The sequence below is a fragment of the Ostrea edulis genome, chromosome 4, assembly GCF_947568905.1.
Source record: "Ostrea edulis chromosome 4, xbOstEdul1.1, whole genome shotgun sequence".
Taxonomy (NCBI): Eukaryota; Metazoa; Mollusca; class Bivalvia; order Ostreida; family Ostreidae; genus Ostrea; species Ostrea edulis.
Window position 1 is genome coordinate 30,362,333 of NC_079167.1, and position 18,969 is coordinate 30,381,301.

General features: G+C 35.3%; 1 protein-coding gene across 1 annotated transcript; it reads right to left on the minus strand.

Annotated features, from left to right (window-relative positions):
* Window positions 1-133: 133 nt before the first annotated feature.
* On the minus strand, window positions 134-18,166 carry LOC125671737 (uncharacterized). The gene is made up of 6 exons (XM_056161181.1): window positions 17,915-18,166; window positions 14,585-14,786; window positions 11,158-11,262; window positions 8,465-8,537; window positions 3,939-4,111; window positions 134-3,194 (listed from the first exon to the last, which is right to left on the minus strand). Exons 1-6 carry the CDS (start codon window positions 18,005-18,007, stop codon window positions 3,127-3,129), a joined length of 714 nt encoding a protein of 237 aa, XP_056017156.1. The 5' UTR covers window positions 18,008-18,166; the 3' UTR covers window positions 134-3,126.
* Window positions 18,167-18,969: the final 803 nt, after the last annotated feature.

The window sequence follows — 18,969 nt, forward strand, 5'->3', positions numbered from 1 at the left end:
ATTGAACATCAACACAACAGAAAATATTCCCCTCGATATCACAACACGTCACAGTGTCTACAGTAATGGTTCTGACAGTTTTTCCCCTTTCATCAAATAACCTAATTTTGTGGCTATTACTTTCTTTCTAAATGATGCATTTCTTGTGAATTGACAAGTAGCTCAGCGGTAGAGCGTTAGCTTGTTAACCGCAGGGTCGTGAGTTCGAGTTCCGCTCATGCCATGGCCGCACGAAATTTAAGGTTAACATATAAAAAGATTGGTCCTTTCCCAAACACGCCACATTTAGAAGGAAGAACCACGGATTTTTCAAAATGACCTTAAAAACGGAGGTCCCGTGCCGTGACAGGCGTTGGCACGTTAAATACCCCACACTGCTAGGGTCCAGAGCGTTAAGTATAGGTCTGATTTGTGATATCTCACCTACAGCTGGTGACGTCTCAATATGGGTGAAAAATTCTCGACGGGATGTAGAATAAGGAAAGAAAATACATGATACTGTAGTAAAATATGATCGACAATTCAATTTGTTGTATCATATTGTATAAGTTATAAGTGTAAATAAAATCATAAATGAATTTCCCCTTATGAAAAAGGACACTTTTTTCTACGTTACAGAAATAAAAATACTAATGAGATAGCAAAATCCTGGAATAAGAAAAGAAAATGCGTGATACTAGAGTAAAACTATGCATTTATATGATCGACAATCAATTTGTTGTACCATATTGATATGATATCGTATAATTTATAAGTGTAAATAAAGTCGTACATGAATTTCCCGTTAAGAAAAAGGACATTTTTTTCTAAGTTACAGAAATACCAATACTTAGATAGCAAAATCCTGTACATACAATGTATATATGAAAGTAAAGTTTGAACTCAGATTACTTTTATAAGTATGAGAAAACGCACATTCAAAACTTTAATACATTTCCACTAGTGTCTGGAACTTTTGAGTTTTAGGAAAACTGACTACTCTATAAAAACTCGCCTGCATGTGGTGGTCTGTTGCTGACAGGAATCAGACGGGTGCCCTCCATTTCATCTATAAAAAGGAATAGTGGAATATAACAAGAAATTGATATTACCTGTTAAACCGGGATGTTTGCTTGAATTGCAATTTTCGTTTAAAGTCAGCATTTCGTAAATTCCATGTTCGTGACAATGATCTAATTTGCAAATACAAACCGTCATTAGGATTATACATCACATTATCCGATCATAACCAGTTGAAATTTCTGTATGAATTGTTCAAATATGATAGTAGTTTTGTAAAAAGATTACATGAATCTGTGTCTAACAATGACTGTAAATAGCAAACAAGAAAATATATTGCAATTGTTTTCTTAGAAGAAATATCAATTTAACTGACATTTTCAAGATTGAATCCAAAAGAACCGGTATTTTGAAATACTTTTGAGAACGGTAATGGCGTGTTTTTTTTTCAAATTTTATTTTCAACTGTTTTATTAGCCTTCGTGCGCATAACAGGATGTCGTCCTCATTCCATTTCATACAATTTATTCAACTGGATAGGGTCCAGTAATATATGTGCAATGTGTTTGCATGAATGGGATCAGTACTAACCACTAAATACTTAGTACATAGCATCCTGCGCAGTTGTGCTTAAAAGTTCAGGAGCCAACTTCCTTAAATGTACATGTTTTATAATCTCATTACAGTCAATTGATTTTCAATGCCAGAATTCATGTATACGTATTCAAGCTCAATGAACTCCCTCTAAAATCTATGTACATTTCAATTTAAAATAGTGCTTTCCGAAAATAGTACCTTAACACATATTCTTACCATGTGAAACAAGTGATGTGAATTACTAACATAAGGCACATTTAACGCACATACAATTAACTATTGCATACCGATCTGCAGGTATTTAAGTAGTAATTGACCAAGTGACATTAATGAATCATTTTGTTTTGTTTCACCAATACACGGTGCATTTTATACACAGTATATCTTATTTCATATCAAAGAAATCGCTTTTTATGCGTTTGATCGTTGTTTTAAATAAAATATTTTTTGTTATTTGAATATATTTCGTATAGACTATAGCTAATACAGGAAGATGATAAAATATAGAAAAAAGATGGCTGCAAGTTGAAGTGATTGGTCGTTGTCATCACTTTTTCATGAAACTGACATTTACCATCCGATAGACCCGGATGATCTGAATGCTTACGATTATCATGCGATTCTCCTCTACCCTCTAATTCTTCATTACCTACAAATATGGAGATAGAATACACGTATACGATACTAATAGAAACATCAACGTTGGTCAATAGACTATCACGTATTGAACATCAACACAACAGAAAATATTCCCTTCGATATTACAACACGTCACAGTGTCTACAGTAATGGGTCTGGCAGAGTTTTTTCCCTTTTCATGAAATAAATTAATTTTGTGGCTATTGCTTTGTTTGTAAATGATGCATTTCTTGTAAATTGACAAGTAGCTCAGCGGTAGAGTGTTAGCTTGTTAATCGCAGGGTCGTGTGTTCGAGTCCCACTCGTGCCACTGCTGCACGAAACGAAACGTTAACATACAAAAAGGTTGCTTCTTCCCCAAAGACGCCACATTTAGAAGAAAGTGCCACGGATTTTTCAATATGACCTTAAAAACGGAGGTCCTGTGTCGTGACAGGCGTTGACACATTAAAGACCCCACCCTGCTACGGTCCTGAGCGCTAAACATAGGTCTGATTTCTGATATCTCACCTACAGCTGGTGACGTCTCGATACGGGTGAAAAATTCTAGACGGGATGTAGAATAAGGAAAGAAAATACATGATACTAGAGTAAATTATGTATTTATATGATCGACAACCAATTTCTTGTATCATATTGATATGATATCGTATAATTTATAAGTGTAAATAAAGTCGTACATGAATATTCTTTTATGAAAAAGAACACTTTTTTCTACGTTACAGAAATACCAATACTAATGAGATAGGAACATCCTGTACATACAATGTATACATGAAAGTAAAGTTTGAATTCAGATTACTTTTATAAGTACGAAATAACGCACATTTAAAACTTTGATATATTTACACTGGTGTCCCGAACTTTTGAGTTTTAGGAAAACTGACTACTCTATAAAAACTCGCCTGCATGTGGTGGTTTGTTGTTGACAGGAATCAGAGGGGTGATCTCCATTTCATCTATAAAAAGGAATGGTGGAATATAACAAGAAATTGATATTACCTGTTAAACCGGGATGTTTGCTTGAATTGCATTTCTCGTTTAAAGTCAGCATTTCGTAAATCCCATGATCGTTGTAATGATTTAATTTGCAAATACAATATGCCGTGAGGATTTTACATCACTTTATCCGATCATAATCAGTTGAAATTTCTGTATGAAGTGTTCAGTTATAATGGTAGTTTTGTAAACAGGTTACATGAATCTGTATCTGTCAATGACTTCATGAGTATCAATCAAAAGAATATATTGCAATTATTTTTCTAGAGGAAATATTATTTTGACTGAGATTTCGGAGGATGAAATTAACCGGTGTTTGAAAATATTTGGAGGATGTAGGAAGTGCTAGTTACTCCAATGAGTTCGTAGATGAAAATGTGAAAAGTTTTGGGAATGTTTTTGAAATTGTTTCTGAGCAGAGAATGCGCTAGCCACTCTTTCGGTTTTAAAATGGAGAATGACGGAGTTTGTGAGACTGTAATCTGATTGGCTGACACTGGGGCTACATAAGGGTAACTTTCCTAGTCAGTTATGCAATCAGCTTACGCAAAATATGTTAATTTAGATTATAAAACGACAATACGAGAGAGATAGAAATATCCAACTTTTCCACATTTAGAATTGATTTAGTGTATCGCTACATAGAAACAGCCAGCTATTTATAGTAACATTTCAGTGAAGGTAAATATCATCAAAATACTCACTGTTGCTTCGATCTTGTTCGGAGCTCCGATGTGATCTCGACATCCTTCGCCGATGTTCTTTGATGATGATGATGATGATGATCAATACTGCGAAACACAGCACAGCAATGGATGTCATCACTAGTGCAGCTATCCATCCCCACCCACCATCATCAGGAGTTGTTTCGGGTGTACTGTCAAAAGATTGTTTCCGTAATCAGATATATGTGTTTCTCAGTGTAGAGCAATTTCAATTGTAGGCCTTGTAAAACTGATTCATTCAATGCCGTCATTTAAGCCTAATTCAACAGATATAATTTTTCTACCATACTAATGATATTCTAGCCCACGCTCCAGGGGCCCGTTTTACAAAAGGTCGTAAGTCTTAAAATTAGTCGTAAGACATAACTTACGATGTGAGACCGTTTTACAAAGATTTAGGATTTACGAGTTACGATGAAATTCGGCCTTAAGTCTACGACCGCCCGGGGGCGACCCTATGCCCCAAGATTTCGGACCTGTCAATTAAAATTTCACATCAATTATACGCTACTTACTTCCTCATATTTTAATAATGTTCTTCGTGTAGACGTTACACGACTTATTTTTCCTCAGCAGCATCAACTGTTGACAAGAGCTGCCGTTTTAATGAATACACTAAATACCCGAAATGTCTAAAACTTTAAAGAAGGGGAAAATGGGTAATAATAATCTAAATGAAATAGAATAAACAAAAACAAAAAATTAAAAAAGCCAAGAAATAATGTTCAATTTCCTTCTCTAAGTGCAATATCACAAGAATAATGTTTTGATAAGTTTTAAGGTATTTGAGATTTTAAGTTTATCGGGTATTTAGTGCTTTCATTAAAACGGCAGCTCTTGTCAACAGTTGATGCTGCTGAGGAAAAATAAGTCGTGTAACGTCTACACGAAGAACATTATTAAAATATGAGGAAGTAAGTAGCGTATAATTGATGTGAAATTTTAATTGACAGGTCCGAAATCTTCCATACTAGTCTGAATTTCGTTGCTGTCATAGGCGAGAAACGACTCCGTGACCTGGACCGGTAAATGTACTAGTAAAAATATACAAGTGAAATCGAGAGAACGATGACGTATATCTTTGTTATTTTAAGAACCAGTGACTTGAAATTTGGCATGCAAGTAGTTAAAACATTAATCTATGCAAGGAAAACGACAATTTACGCATAGCTTACCTAGTTTAAGATTTTTTAGGCATTTGAAGCGAGTGGTTAGTTTTTTATCTGTGTCAGAGTTAGACCCCTTCCTATATTTATGGTATCACAGAGTTCGGGCCCAAAACGGGCTTAGCCCCTGTGAATGAGACTCATAAAAAACGTGCGTTGCGGGTGTTTCGCGATAGAAATAATCCGTTGGACTACCTCAATGATGTTGAGGTAGTCGAGAGGTATCATTTGCCCAGACGGTATCTCTACGAGTTAACAGATTTAGTGCGGGGAGACGTAGAGCAACCTACAAACCGAAGCAAGGCTGTACCAGCTGTTATTCAAGTACATACCATGATTCATTATTGTCTGCACACATAAAGGCCTCTCCTCCCTCCTTTGTTTACTTCCTCTGATGACTTCGTCACACAAAATGTGGTTACGTACTCGTATATTTCTGTCAGTGAGCGGATCAAACAAATGTAGCAAGTGTGTGCCATAGGACCCATTGCAATGTTTTTACAATGTTTGTATATTCCCGCATAGACCATACTTTTTCCAATGATCATGATGATGTTGACTACTTCAAGCATTTTTAAAAAGAATGTATGCATGTCATATCAGATCTTATTTCGACACAGTGACACCCATCCACACGTAGGCCTAGTTATGTACACCTATATTATACATGTATGCACGTACTAGTACATCATTTATATGCACAGTGTTATCCAATACCATGGTAGATTTATACCAATTATTAGTATGTATGAGAAAGACACTGTATTGGGGAAAAATTGTGAGTGAATTAATCCCTAGTTCCCTTTTCCACGTCCGCCCCCATCCATTAAATTATTAGTATGTTTGTAATGTATTTCAAATGGGAAAAGAAATTGTGAGTGAATTAATTAATTAATAACTACACCCCCCCCCCCATTATACCAGTTATTAGTATTTATGAAAAATAGACAGTGTTGCATTTTTTTTTTTAAAAATGTGATTGAATGCCCACCCCCACCCCCCACTCCCCACCCCCAACAAGTACCATATCATCCATCATATTGCTTGTTATATAGCCATTAACGAACTGCAAAGATTCACCTTTCCGTCCTATATTAGACCACTTGATACAGCCACGTACCTGTAAAATTATGATTTTATATCGCCTAGTATATCATGTATATTATAATACACAAGAATAACTCTTATTTAAAATCTAACTTTAAAAAAATCAAGTTAATTTCCTTGATATTGGAAATCTGTAATAATATGCATGTATTAGCACAGCTAACTTATAATTAGCAATCCGACCCCCCCCCCCCCCCCCCCCCCCCCACCCACACACACACCTTAGTCTTGTAACTCGAATATAAATGCATGTGCATTTGTATATACAATGTATGTACAAACAAAATGCTTGCTCATAACATACTATGCAGTAATTAAGAATTGTTTATATGTACATGTATTGATCAGCTTCAAATGGTTAACATTCAATCAGCAGGTTTTGGCTACAGTCAGGTGCCTAACTACACCCCCCCCCCTTGATTTATTTTGGCGATATTTTCTTCAAAATGTGTGGATTCCCTGTCTATCCCATGCCAATTTAGGTAATCGTTTCACGTTAGGGATTGGCCTTCTTCCGGTAAAATAAATCTAGCGTCCAAAAAAAAAAAAAAATCAGACAGAAGGGGGGGGGGAGTAGTAATTAATGTCCATACTTCAGGTGCCTGTGATTACAATGATGGATCATCAATATGTTTGTACATTTAATGGGTGAGAAGAAATGGTTCAACAATACTTATGTGAAGCTTCTTAATTTGGGAAGGGGGGGGGTACAGTATAGTATCAGAAAGGTAAACATAGACATTAAATTCTCGTATCTTTAATAATAGAAAGAACAATGAATATTACACAACTATTTGAAATTTCCAACTGCGAAAGTAGTACGCTCTAAATTAACAAAGCTAAAAATATCTGCCCACCCTTTATAAATTGAAACTGGCAGATATTCAAAACCATGTATTTCAAAATGAAATCGTATTTTGTCAGTTTTGTAAAACTACTTTTGCAAATTAGTTACATTTAGCTACTGTTATATGCAATACTAAATTGTATACATACAGTTTAATGTCACAGATACATGTCAAATATATATACTTGTATATGAACTGTTAGTATGAATTAGTAGTTTATTAATTAATGTATCAATTAAGATTGTATGCCAACATGTTTGGTAAATCAATAGATTTAATTGAATAAATTTACTTCACTTAATTAGCAATGAAAATATATAATTCAAAGTTAATTAAATTTGCTCCAATTTTCTTTCCTCCCCGGTGTCTGCGCGTCAAAGCGTCGGGTTTCGCGCGGTATCTATGTTCAATTCTACAACTTCATGCGCTGAAGAGTTCCATATACGACTTGCGACAAAAGAATTTACGATATACGATTACGATACGTTTTGTAAAACGGTCCTACGATCTGTCGTAAGTTCTTCAAATTTATGACTTAGGACTTAAGATTTACGACTTTTTGTAAAACGGGCCCCAGTTCTTTGGTTCATGAAAAGAAGATCACCTGTCATTCTGTCGGTATTTAATTAATGTTGTGGGTTTTATTTAACGGAAGTAATATTAAGGAAATGTTTTATAAATTTGAAAGTTTTCTTTACTTATTGAACGAAAGGATGCAAGACCATTTTTCTACCTGGTGCATACTTTTTATTTGCATTGTGTATAGTTTTAATTCAACAGGCAATAGTATGTTAAGTTTTACTTTTTCGTCATTTGTGATTTGGATCAATGACTTATCTGTTTTTACGGAGGAGTTATTCCATTTATTGGTTGGACGCAGACATAAAGGGGTATTACATGTATTTGACAATGAGAGAAAAATACTTTTTCACTTCAAAAACCGTAATTGCTGATCCAATCAAACAATCATGTCTATCATGACTTTCATTTCTATTCAAGTTATTGCAATATGCTTTTCGGTGTGACTTTAGACTTTCAATCCGTCTATTAATTTAACACGGGAAACATAACGCAGTTGACGTAAACAGTGCATTGCGACCTCATATTACCTGTAGCTGTAATGTTTTTTTCTTCTTTCAAGCCAAGCAATTATTATGTGTATCATAGATGATGAGAAAGGCGGTGACGCGATTCCACCCTATGCGGTACATGTATTCATGATTACATGCAACAAAATGAAATATAATTTACTAATATCTATATACATGTAACAATAAAGGATCCCCACTGCTACGAGCGCTATGCATGAATCAAAATTTGTGGCACTTCAGCTAACGACGTCTCTATTGGAAGTAAAACAACAGAGAAATAGTTATTTACTTACCTAGTAATCGATGTACAGTTGGGGTCCATTAGATAACATTTCTTTTGTCTGTCTATGTCAATGCAAGCCGGATCTATCAAATATAGAAAACGATTAATTCATTGATATGCATAGTTGTCCCTATGAGTTCTAACAAACTTTCTTCCCAAAGAGAGCATAAAAGTAAATCATATAAATATCAGGCATGACTTTGAATTGGAGAGATCAATGGAGTAGTCCATTCCTGTATTAACAGAATTAATCTTTTATATGTATGCAAGATCTCCCATGGTTTGTGATTTGATATGATGTACATGTATATTCAACGAGTTGTCTTTTTTATCCCCGGTCCTTGGCGAGGGGATAGAAAACACACAACGAGTTGGACATAAATCATATCAAATCACAAACCATGGGAGGTTATTTTTATCACATGTTAACACCCCTTCCCAGTTATTCATTTACGTTACAGTATTGTTAAGAATTTTGTTTCCTGACTTTTTGTAAACAAACTATGTAATATTGATATTTACATTTGTTTTTGACGCCACAAACGGCGTAGAAAAACCCACACACAGATATATATATATATATATATATATATATATATATATATAATTTAATTCTTATTGTATCCATGTCTCTGATTGGTCAAATTCCAATTGAGGAACGCAAGTTATTTTTGTATAACCTGGTTTGGTATGGGGACACACACCCTTGACAACCAGATGTCGGAACTATTTTTTTCTCTCTCTCTAAATTTACATCGCAGCACTGTTTTCAGCCTTCTATGGAATAGAAAGTCAACGTGCACAATAAGATACTTCGGTTTGATACACATGTTGTTTACTCGTTGTCAATATTAGCATCTACTTGTACGCAAATCACTGTTGTAAAACATCTTTCTCTGTATGTATGGTCAAATAATAGATTAAAAGAAAGATATTATATTCGAATTAATGATTTGCCAAGTAAGCATTACCCTGTTCATTTTGAAATACATTTCTCACTGGGGAAAAGGTGGGGTGCATTGTTTCATTGCCTGATCCGTCTTTCAACAAAGCAAACAAAAATTTATACGTCACATTTTATCACATGACGTCAGACACATTGACATGTGTATCGCGATTTGTTACTTGCTTACATATTTTCTTGTGTCGGATTTACTATTAGCGACAACATTGCATACAAGGGTAAGTTTTCATTTAGTAGAAGTTTTCACAGAGTTGAAAGCTGTAAATTATTCCATTTTCTGATATTTGAAGATTTATTTTGGGTAGGCCTAAACAATGCAATTTCCCGTATTTTCTCAATCTGTCGGAGATGAGCGACTTCAAAGTCGATCTCTATCTCTAAAAGGCAGCGAAATACGCATTGCATGGATAGTCTACACATGTTTTCTATCATGATAAACTTCACTTTCGATAGGTTACAATATTTTGATAAATGGCTAGACTCCGTAGAACTAAGATTAAAGATGGCGACCTTCGCCTTCACAGCTAGACGCTTCGTGTCGCTGTTCCTAAGTGAATCATTGCGCGGCTTAGTTGACTTGTATTTTTCCGAGTTTATGTATATTTTGATAAACGAAGGTTAGCATCTTTGTCAATTGTATTAAATTAAAAGGAATGCCTTTAATTCTGGGGCAAGTTATACGAGTATAACCTGCTTTGGGTCAGTTTACGCTTTTTTATAATCCGCTTCGCGGATTATAAAGCGTAAACTGACCCAAACCAGGTTATACTCGTATAACTTGCCCCAGAATTAAAGGCATTCCTTAAATATATAAAAGCACGAAAACCCAACAACACCCTACTTTCTTAAAGTGTCGGATCTGAGAAGATACAAGGCCAGCAAAGAAATTTATAAAAGCACTGAAAAGGTCACGACAATGTTGGTTGTTTAAAACCAAAATTTTCGACGCAACCCGCGTCTTTATCAAGAGACATATATTACATAAACAAATAACACACACCACGAAAAACGACAAGTATCAATAAACTACATGTAGTCGAAAATTTGAGTTTTAAATAACCAACAGTGTCGTGGCCTTTTCAGTATATATATATATATATATCACAGAAAATTTCCTTTTATTTGAATACCCACTTTCGCCCCTACCCGGGGTTGAACTCACGACCTGCCGCTGCGGAACCAAATCTCCTAGCAGCATGTTATCAGCGTGCTAGACCGCTCGACCATCTAGGCAAGTCTTGAAACTTTCTGTGCTTTTTCACTTAGGGCAGTTATGTTCATTGCTATTTCCGTGCTTTATATATATATATATATATATATATATATATATATATATATATAAAAGCACTGGCTTTTCAGTGCTTTTATAAATTTCTTTACTGGCCTTGTATCTTCTCAGATCCGACACTTTAAGAAAGTAGGGTGTTGTTGGGTTTTTGTGCTTTTATATATATATATATATATATATATATCATAAGCTTTGAAAAGGCCATGACCACCTCATTTAAACCGCAAATTTTCGACGCAACCCGCGTGTTTATCAAGAGACAAACTATGTAAAATTCACAAACGGTGTAGGAATATATATATATATATATATGTGTGTGTGTGTGTGTGTGTGTGTGTGTGTGTGTGTGTGTGATATGCACTGAAATGGCGCCGACCACGACATTCATTGATGTTTATTGACGTATGAATGGAACTCTCACATAGAATACACTACGGTAACGGATACTTACAGTTGTACATTTCCTTCGCTAGGTACGGTTTGTTGGGACAACCTTTTGTAAAGTACTTGCACGGGTGGTTGTTCAGAGTAAGGGTATGGAGTACCATACAATTCCCTGGAAATAATTAAACTTGTAGTAAGATTTTGCCATCTGTTGAGTTATATCGATCGCTCTCACTAAAGTTATTTGATAGCACAACAACTATACAACAACTATCTGAACATAATTTACGTCGACGTATCGAACGCTAAATGATATACAGAAGCCGCACGCCTTTGAATATCTGATGTAATCACAAAGTATAACATGCAATATGAGCTATATAGAAAAAAATAATATGACGAACAAAGATAAATCTCATAAATCCTAGAAAAAATACAAAATAGAGAGTTTGGCAAACACGAGTCCTGGAAACAACAAAGATGGGATCGGGTGCTTAGGAGGAGTAAGCATCCCCCGTCGACCGACCACACCTTACTGTGAGTCCTATATCCCGACCAGTCAAACGGTGTTTAAGAGGAGTGAGCATCCCCTTTCAGCATGGTACACATAGTTTGTTATTTAAGATAAGATTAGAAAACTACACAGAAATTACTGGAAACGATTGGAAATTGATTCAACTCCTTTTCATAAAGCTTTATCTTACATTGTTGAGTTAATTTTCAAAAATTCTTTAAAAGTGATCAGCCTCATAAATAAAATGGATCGAAAACTATTACGTATGCCCATGACCGTAATGCATGAAAGGTTAAGACATAGAACAGTGATCAATCTTATAACTCCTATAAGCAATACAAATAGAGAGTTGGGCAAACACGGACCTCTGGACACACCAGAGGTGGGATCAGGGGCCTAGGAGCAGCACGCATCCTCTGTCGACCGGCCACACCCGCTGTGAGCCCTATATCTTGATCAGGTAAACGGAGTTATCCGTGGTCAAAATCAGTGTTCCAAGAACGGTTTAACAAGTTGGGAACACTTCCCCTATAGCGAGATATTCTCGTTAAAACGAGAATAAATATATCGCGTACAACAGAGAAAAACACCCGCGGAGTACATCTTTTCGTGATTCACGTGAAAAGAAGAAAAAGTGCTAAAATGTTTGATACTTCTGCAAATATATGAATCAAAACAAAAACACTCACGATGTGTATTGAATTTCAGACTGTTTCCCTCTTACGCAGCAACTTTGATATGCAATTTCATTACTATGTTGTCAATTTCATAGACACAATTCGCATCATGTTGAGTGCGTGTCGCACTTATTCAGCGTTGCACGGGATTTGCCATTATTTTCAATAAAGACGCCAAAACTCCTGTTTATGGTAATGTTTATTTCTCGCTAAAGAGGAATAATCGCGTTTTAGCGAGAATATCTCGCTATAGGGGAAGTGTTCCCAACCTGTTTAACGGTATGAAACAAGTTGGACAGCATTTGACCCAACAATAGATTGTATTGACAAACTAGATCGTTATAACGACCATAGAATTTGAAATACTGACTTTAAACGAGACTGTTGAAAACCCTCCACCAACTTGTTTTTCAGTAACCTGCCTCGATATTTAAAAACTGATAATACGCAGAACAAGCTCTTGCGTATCGAATCCGTTGAGAGATATAAACACCATATGCGGGTGATTATGGAATATTGCTACATAAATATGGGAAACTGACGATGGAGAAGCTGAAATCATCCCGTTTGGCATAATGTTATACTTCTGTAATGTATACTGTTCTTGGCACGCTGATTTTGACTATGGATAACTCCGTTTATCTGATCAAGATATAGGGCTCACAACGGGTGTGACCGGTTGACAGGGGACATATCTATGCATAAATAAAACTAAAGGACTACCCTGTGATATAAACATATTGAGATAGTCATGCATAAATAAAACTGAAACGGGACAGTATACACTCCACAATATACTATTTTCTGTTGAATCCTTCGTGTTGCCATAGAAACAAAAACGACCAACACAAACAGCAGATTTATGACATTATAAGGAAAATTAGTTCCGATTAATATTCATATCAACCAGCAAATCATAATACATATAATTGTATCGGTGTGAAAATCTTACTTCGGACAAGAAAAAGACTACGCTTTTGTTTCCCTTTAAAGAGACACTACAGCTCATTTTCCACATTTTAATAAAGTCTTTTTAAAATCATGTATTGATAAAATGATAAATTTCATATCGATACTGACAATTTTGAACAATTGGGATGCATCAATTTACTCTCAACTGCGCTTTGAAGATCGTTCGGAATTCAAAGGTTTCTTCATGCTGACTCGGACTTTTGAATGCTTATTTACATCACGTGGTTTTGAATGACAGCAAAGGTGTTCTGTAGGAAATTATTTAAATTCCCCTTCAAGGGGGTCCACACTCACCTTTCAAGTATAAGATTATTCCCTGCTCCTTATAATAAGTAATTATAAATCATTATTTCAACAGAAACCTTCCATGTTCCCACTGACCGATGTTTTTACAACTAATACGTGTCGTGTTCAGATAAAAATAGCACTTACTTTTAAACGTGGTGTCTTCGCAGCTAGTCTCAATGGCAGATTTAGGGGGCCAGGATCCCCCTCCCTTTTTAGCCCACAGATTGTGAATGAAAATCCAAATTTTGCACCAGAATGGCCGATTACTTTGGCTAATCTTTGACTTTCACACCCCTCTTCGGAAATCCTAGATCCGCCACTGAGTTACATGTGTTTCTCCGAGCTCTTTGTTTTCCAACGGTCAAACTGATACCAAGGTAAATTTTATTTCACGTATGAGTTTTATCTCATTCTAATTTTACCTCCTTTCTCACAGAATCTGTCAAAATTCTATAGATCTATCAACTACACTTTCTCTCTCTGGACGACATGCTGCACTGTTTACTGTCTATGCGCATGCGTCTGAAGACTGAAAGGAGGAGACTCGGTATTTTGTGTATAGGCCATCAAAAAGTATTAATTTTTACGTTAAAACGATAATTTTTAACTTTAGATAAGTGTTATTTTCGCAAAGTTCATACTTTCAACAATGCAACAAAAATTGAGAAAGCGCTGGGAAAATTGTCATTTCATGATTTTTGCGCAAAATGAGCTGTAGTGTCTCTTTAATGATAGTGATATTGTGTCATATCAAAAAATAAGATGGTGTTCTTTGTCAGTATTTCTTACTTAAAAGTTCAGCTCGCGCATTCGTTTAGAATTATAAATATCAAACGACCTCACACAAAACTCTCATTATTGATTGGTATCGTGCTTTTCAGCACACTAAATTCCATCATTATGCTATTGGTAGATAATCCTAATATATAAAATATCGCATTTAAGTCTATTTCTATTTCCTTATAAAGTTAACATTGTTTGCACATATTTCTTGGAGATTTCAACACCATGCATTTTAATAAATTTCACATAAGTTTGATTACCCGGTTCGATCCACCCACTGATTGCATCGTAGCAGAATTCGACAAGATGAGAGAGATCAAAGCGCGGGAGACAATGGTAGACATATTCGAACTCCTCAATCCCAGAACAATTGAGTCTGCGAGAGGCTGCCTCGACTTCAGACAGGTTTCTAGGACAGGTATCAACCGGGAAAACATGCAATCCGGACCGTGGTAATCTCATCTGTAAAAACATGGAAAGATATAAATTATTACTTAGAACCTTTCTTGTTTCACAATACCATGGTGTACTGTATAAATAATAATTACCGTAACAGAATATTATGTTTTCTTTTCTATTTCTGTGAATGTGTTTATGTCAATATATTTATATGTAAACAAGAATAGAAAATATTGTACACAGTCTCAATTTAATTTAATGGTAGGTTGGATTATGTTTTAATAAACATAGTTACAAAGAGGGATTTGTTAGCAGTAGTGAAGGTTTACAAGCTCCGAACGCCATTATCGCAATTCACCTTTGAATTAGAACGCTTTACCCGATATAGTATTGCGTTGTGTGACGACACAATTGAACGAGACGATTGAACAATTTGAATGACATGTTTGATGTAATACAGCAAGAGTTTTCATTGGCCGATTACAGCCCGCCCACTTTCTCGAGCAGATTCAGTGTAGCTGGAGAACTGTACATAAATAGCTCTCTGAAAAGATCCACCTCTTATAAAAACCTTTGATTTACTGGTCACAAAAAGCTGCGGACGGTTGAGGCCTGAAATCGGTGTATTCTTGTGTTGCTGTCTCATAAACTCAATATAAAAAAATCTTATTTAACATATTTTCCTACTATATACTTGCGTTCAAACATACCTTCAAATATTCATTAAAGCCACACACCACCCGAAAATGATTTCGTTTGTTGACGTAGCCATGTTAGGTAGCCGGTCAATTCGAACTCTTGCTATTGGTATCTATTCATAAAATCGGTTGTAAGTTATGTATTCGCTCTTCATTTATTATCAACACGAATAATTAATAGAAATTAAAACATTTTTGTACCAGTTTTTGTAAAGGTAAAATAAGCTCTAGGTGAACGAAAATGCTACATAAGGACATTAGACTGTTGGATGGAGACCGGCCGGCGCGGCCGCCCATGACTAATGAAAGCCGCACTGCCGTGAGTTTAGCTATTTGAATTTTATCATTTAATAGGACTGGGGTTGTATATTATTTAAACAATTTAGCTAAAATATTTGTGGGGTATTAGTACACATCTAGACGTTAAATATGTGCCAATATGGAAATGAACCGGGATTCGAATTGACTGGCTACCTAACATGGCTACGTCTACGAACGAAATCATCAAAAGCTGTGATCGAGTTTTTGGGTCGTATGGGGCTTTAATAAATATTTGAAGGTATGTTTGGACACAAGTATAGTAGGAAAATATGTTACAGTAGGATTTTTTTTATATTAAATTTATGAGACAACAACACAAGAATACAACTTTTTCTCTTTCTTCCTTTGAAGTTTTTTTTTTTCATTTAGCATCTGGCCGTCATGTTTTCAAATGCTGACTACTCCCGTATAAGGGAATTGGGGCGGACTTATACATATGGACCAATGAGAGTTTCTGTTGCATTTCGCAATTGTATTACAAACAGATTCAATTGTGTTGTCACGCAATACTATATCGGCCAAAGCGTTCTAATTCAAAGGTGAATTGCGATAATATAAATCTATGAATAACAAAGTTATATGCTTAAGTTTGATCAAGTAACAAATATTGAAAACTAACAGTGGCACAATCCATAGCAACACAGCTTTACAATCCATAGCAACAGAGGTGCAAACGATACCAAAGGTACGCCGACGGATTTTAAATTTAAAACAATAAATGCATTGTTCAGGAAGTTATGGAATTCATTGATTTAAGTTAAGATGGGATTTTAAATCTTTCATTAACCAAACCATGCATGTCATGCAACACAATAGAAATTTTAGAAATATTTATGTCAATGATAATAACGTAGCTTCTGGATACGATCAGCTACCAGTAGATTTGTTTGCCGTCGACCCAACATATTTTGAAAATTGCATTATGCAAAATATGCCATAGTACTGAGATTCCAAGAAAACGGCCTGACGGTAATATTTATTATTGAACTACAATGGACAATATATAAGTTGATTTTACCATAGAGAGAAATAACTCCAACATCTTAATGAAAGGTGAAGATAACGAATAGTGATCAATCTCATAACTCCTATAAGCAATACAAAATAGATAGTTGTGCAAACATGGACCCCTGGACACACCAGAGGTGGGATCAGGTGCCTAGGAGAAGTAAGCATCCCCTGTCGACCGGTCACACCCGCCGTGAGCCCTATATCCTGATCGGGTAAACGGAGTTATACGTAGTCAAAATCAGTGTGCCAAGAACGGCCTAACTATCGGTATGAAACATGTCAGACAGCATTTGACCCAACTTTGTATTGACGAACTAGATCGTTATAACGACCATAGAATTTGCGAAATGCTGACTTCAATCTAGGGAAGATGACGATGGAGAAGCTGAAATCATCCCGTTTGTCATACAGTTGATTTGTCAGTTCACTGTTACTGTCTATTTTCAATAAAATATCTAAGCATGAAGCCGAAGTGCACGACTCTGTGGTGTCTTTTATTTCGAGCTACAATCGACATATGAATAAAAGTTATTATTGTTAATAGACAAAACATCGTCGACATATCGAAATGTCGAATTGAAGGCCACAACAAGAGATTTTTTCTTCTCACGGAGAAGTTTTTGAATAAATTCTGCTTCATATGGATATAGAAACAGGTCACCTAACAAAGGAACACAATTCGTGCCCATGGGAATCCCAACAGACTGTTGGAAGACCTGATCACCAAAGACCACGAAGATATTGTCAATGAGATACTCTAGCATATTTTTTTTATTTCAACTTCAGAGTACTTGTGCGTGGAATCAGAGTGGTGTTTAACAAAGTAAGATTTTGGATGACTGATCACTAGATATGAATATTTCCTTTTTCCATTTTTGTTGTAGAAGCAACTGTCTATGATGTCAAATAGTCTAGTCGTTAATTTATCGTGAGGAATAGTCGTGTATAGTGTTGAAAAGTCATAGGTTTTGATGTTATTGATTTAGGAAAAGTTTTGCGATTTCAAGTTTACTAAAACTTCTTTAGAATTTTTTAGAATCCACATCTGATTAACACCACTTCTGGCATATGTAGTCGCAAGGTAAGTTAGAAGTTTTTCCTTCACAGTTGTTGATATTTTCGTGAGGAGCAAAGATAAGGGTTAAAAAACAAGACACTTACACAATTGTGTTGTATCGGTAAATGAAACACCATCCAAATAATTGTATAAACTGCAAGATGATAGACAAATGAATCCATTGTTCTTGACATCATCGAACTTATAAGAAAAATCACAGATGATAACTATTCCTCAAACATGTTAATATGTTATAATTTCAAAATATCTCTCGAAAAGACGGTATAATAAGATTTCCATAACTACGCTATAAAAGGAACAGCATTCCTAAAGTGGACAAAACCTGACAGTAATTACTGCTTTACGGTCTGTTCAATGCTTTCAAACGAAGCTCTTTAAATGTATTTCGATTACAAAAATTATGGCATGTCAGCCAAGGTAGAGACGACATGTAATTCAACAGAAAAATCATTAATACACATAACTCATCGAAACGACCAGCTACCTATAGAATTCTTAACAACAGATCCCAGCCTTCCAGCAGACATTTAAAAATTTAATTTTCCAACGTATGCCAGATATAAAGAATGGTCTGAACGTTGCATTGTCAATGTTCCGATAAAGTGACCTTTTGCAACAATTAGAGAAATATGGTCAAGTCATACCTGTGCAAAGCACTATAATAAACAAGAATTTGATCAATAGAATCACCTCTAGAACAGAAGTTGATGCAGATTGATAAAAAAAAAAAAAAAAAAAAAACAAGCAGTGCAAAAACAAACTAACGACTGAATTCAGCTTTGCATAAATGACACCAAAACGACAGAATTGATGACGTAGTCTTGCTATGTGATGAAAATTGACCCTTATGATATACTTACGAGCGATACCGCGGATAATTCAAGTTATGAAATAGATAGGTAAATGCTCTTATTACACATGCTCATTTAAGTACAATTCATATTTATATATTTTATGACTGAATTCAGTGATGACCCATGACAAGCGATTTTGTCACAAAAACATTAAATGTTCATTACCCACAGTAATGAACATTATAAGAACACTCAAGAAAAATTGTATTGCATTACATATTAATTAAAAGCACCACAATTTTGTTTTACGTACCAATATATATAATTTAAAGGTATACACCCAT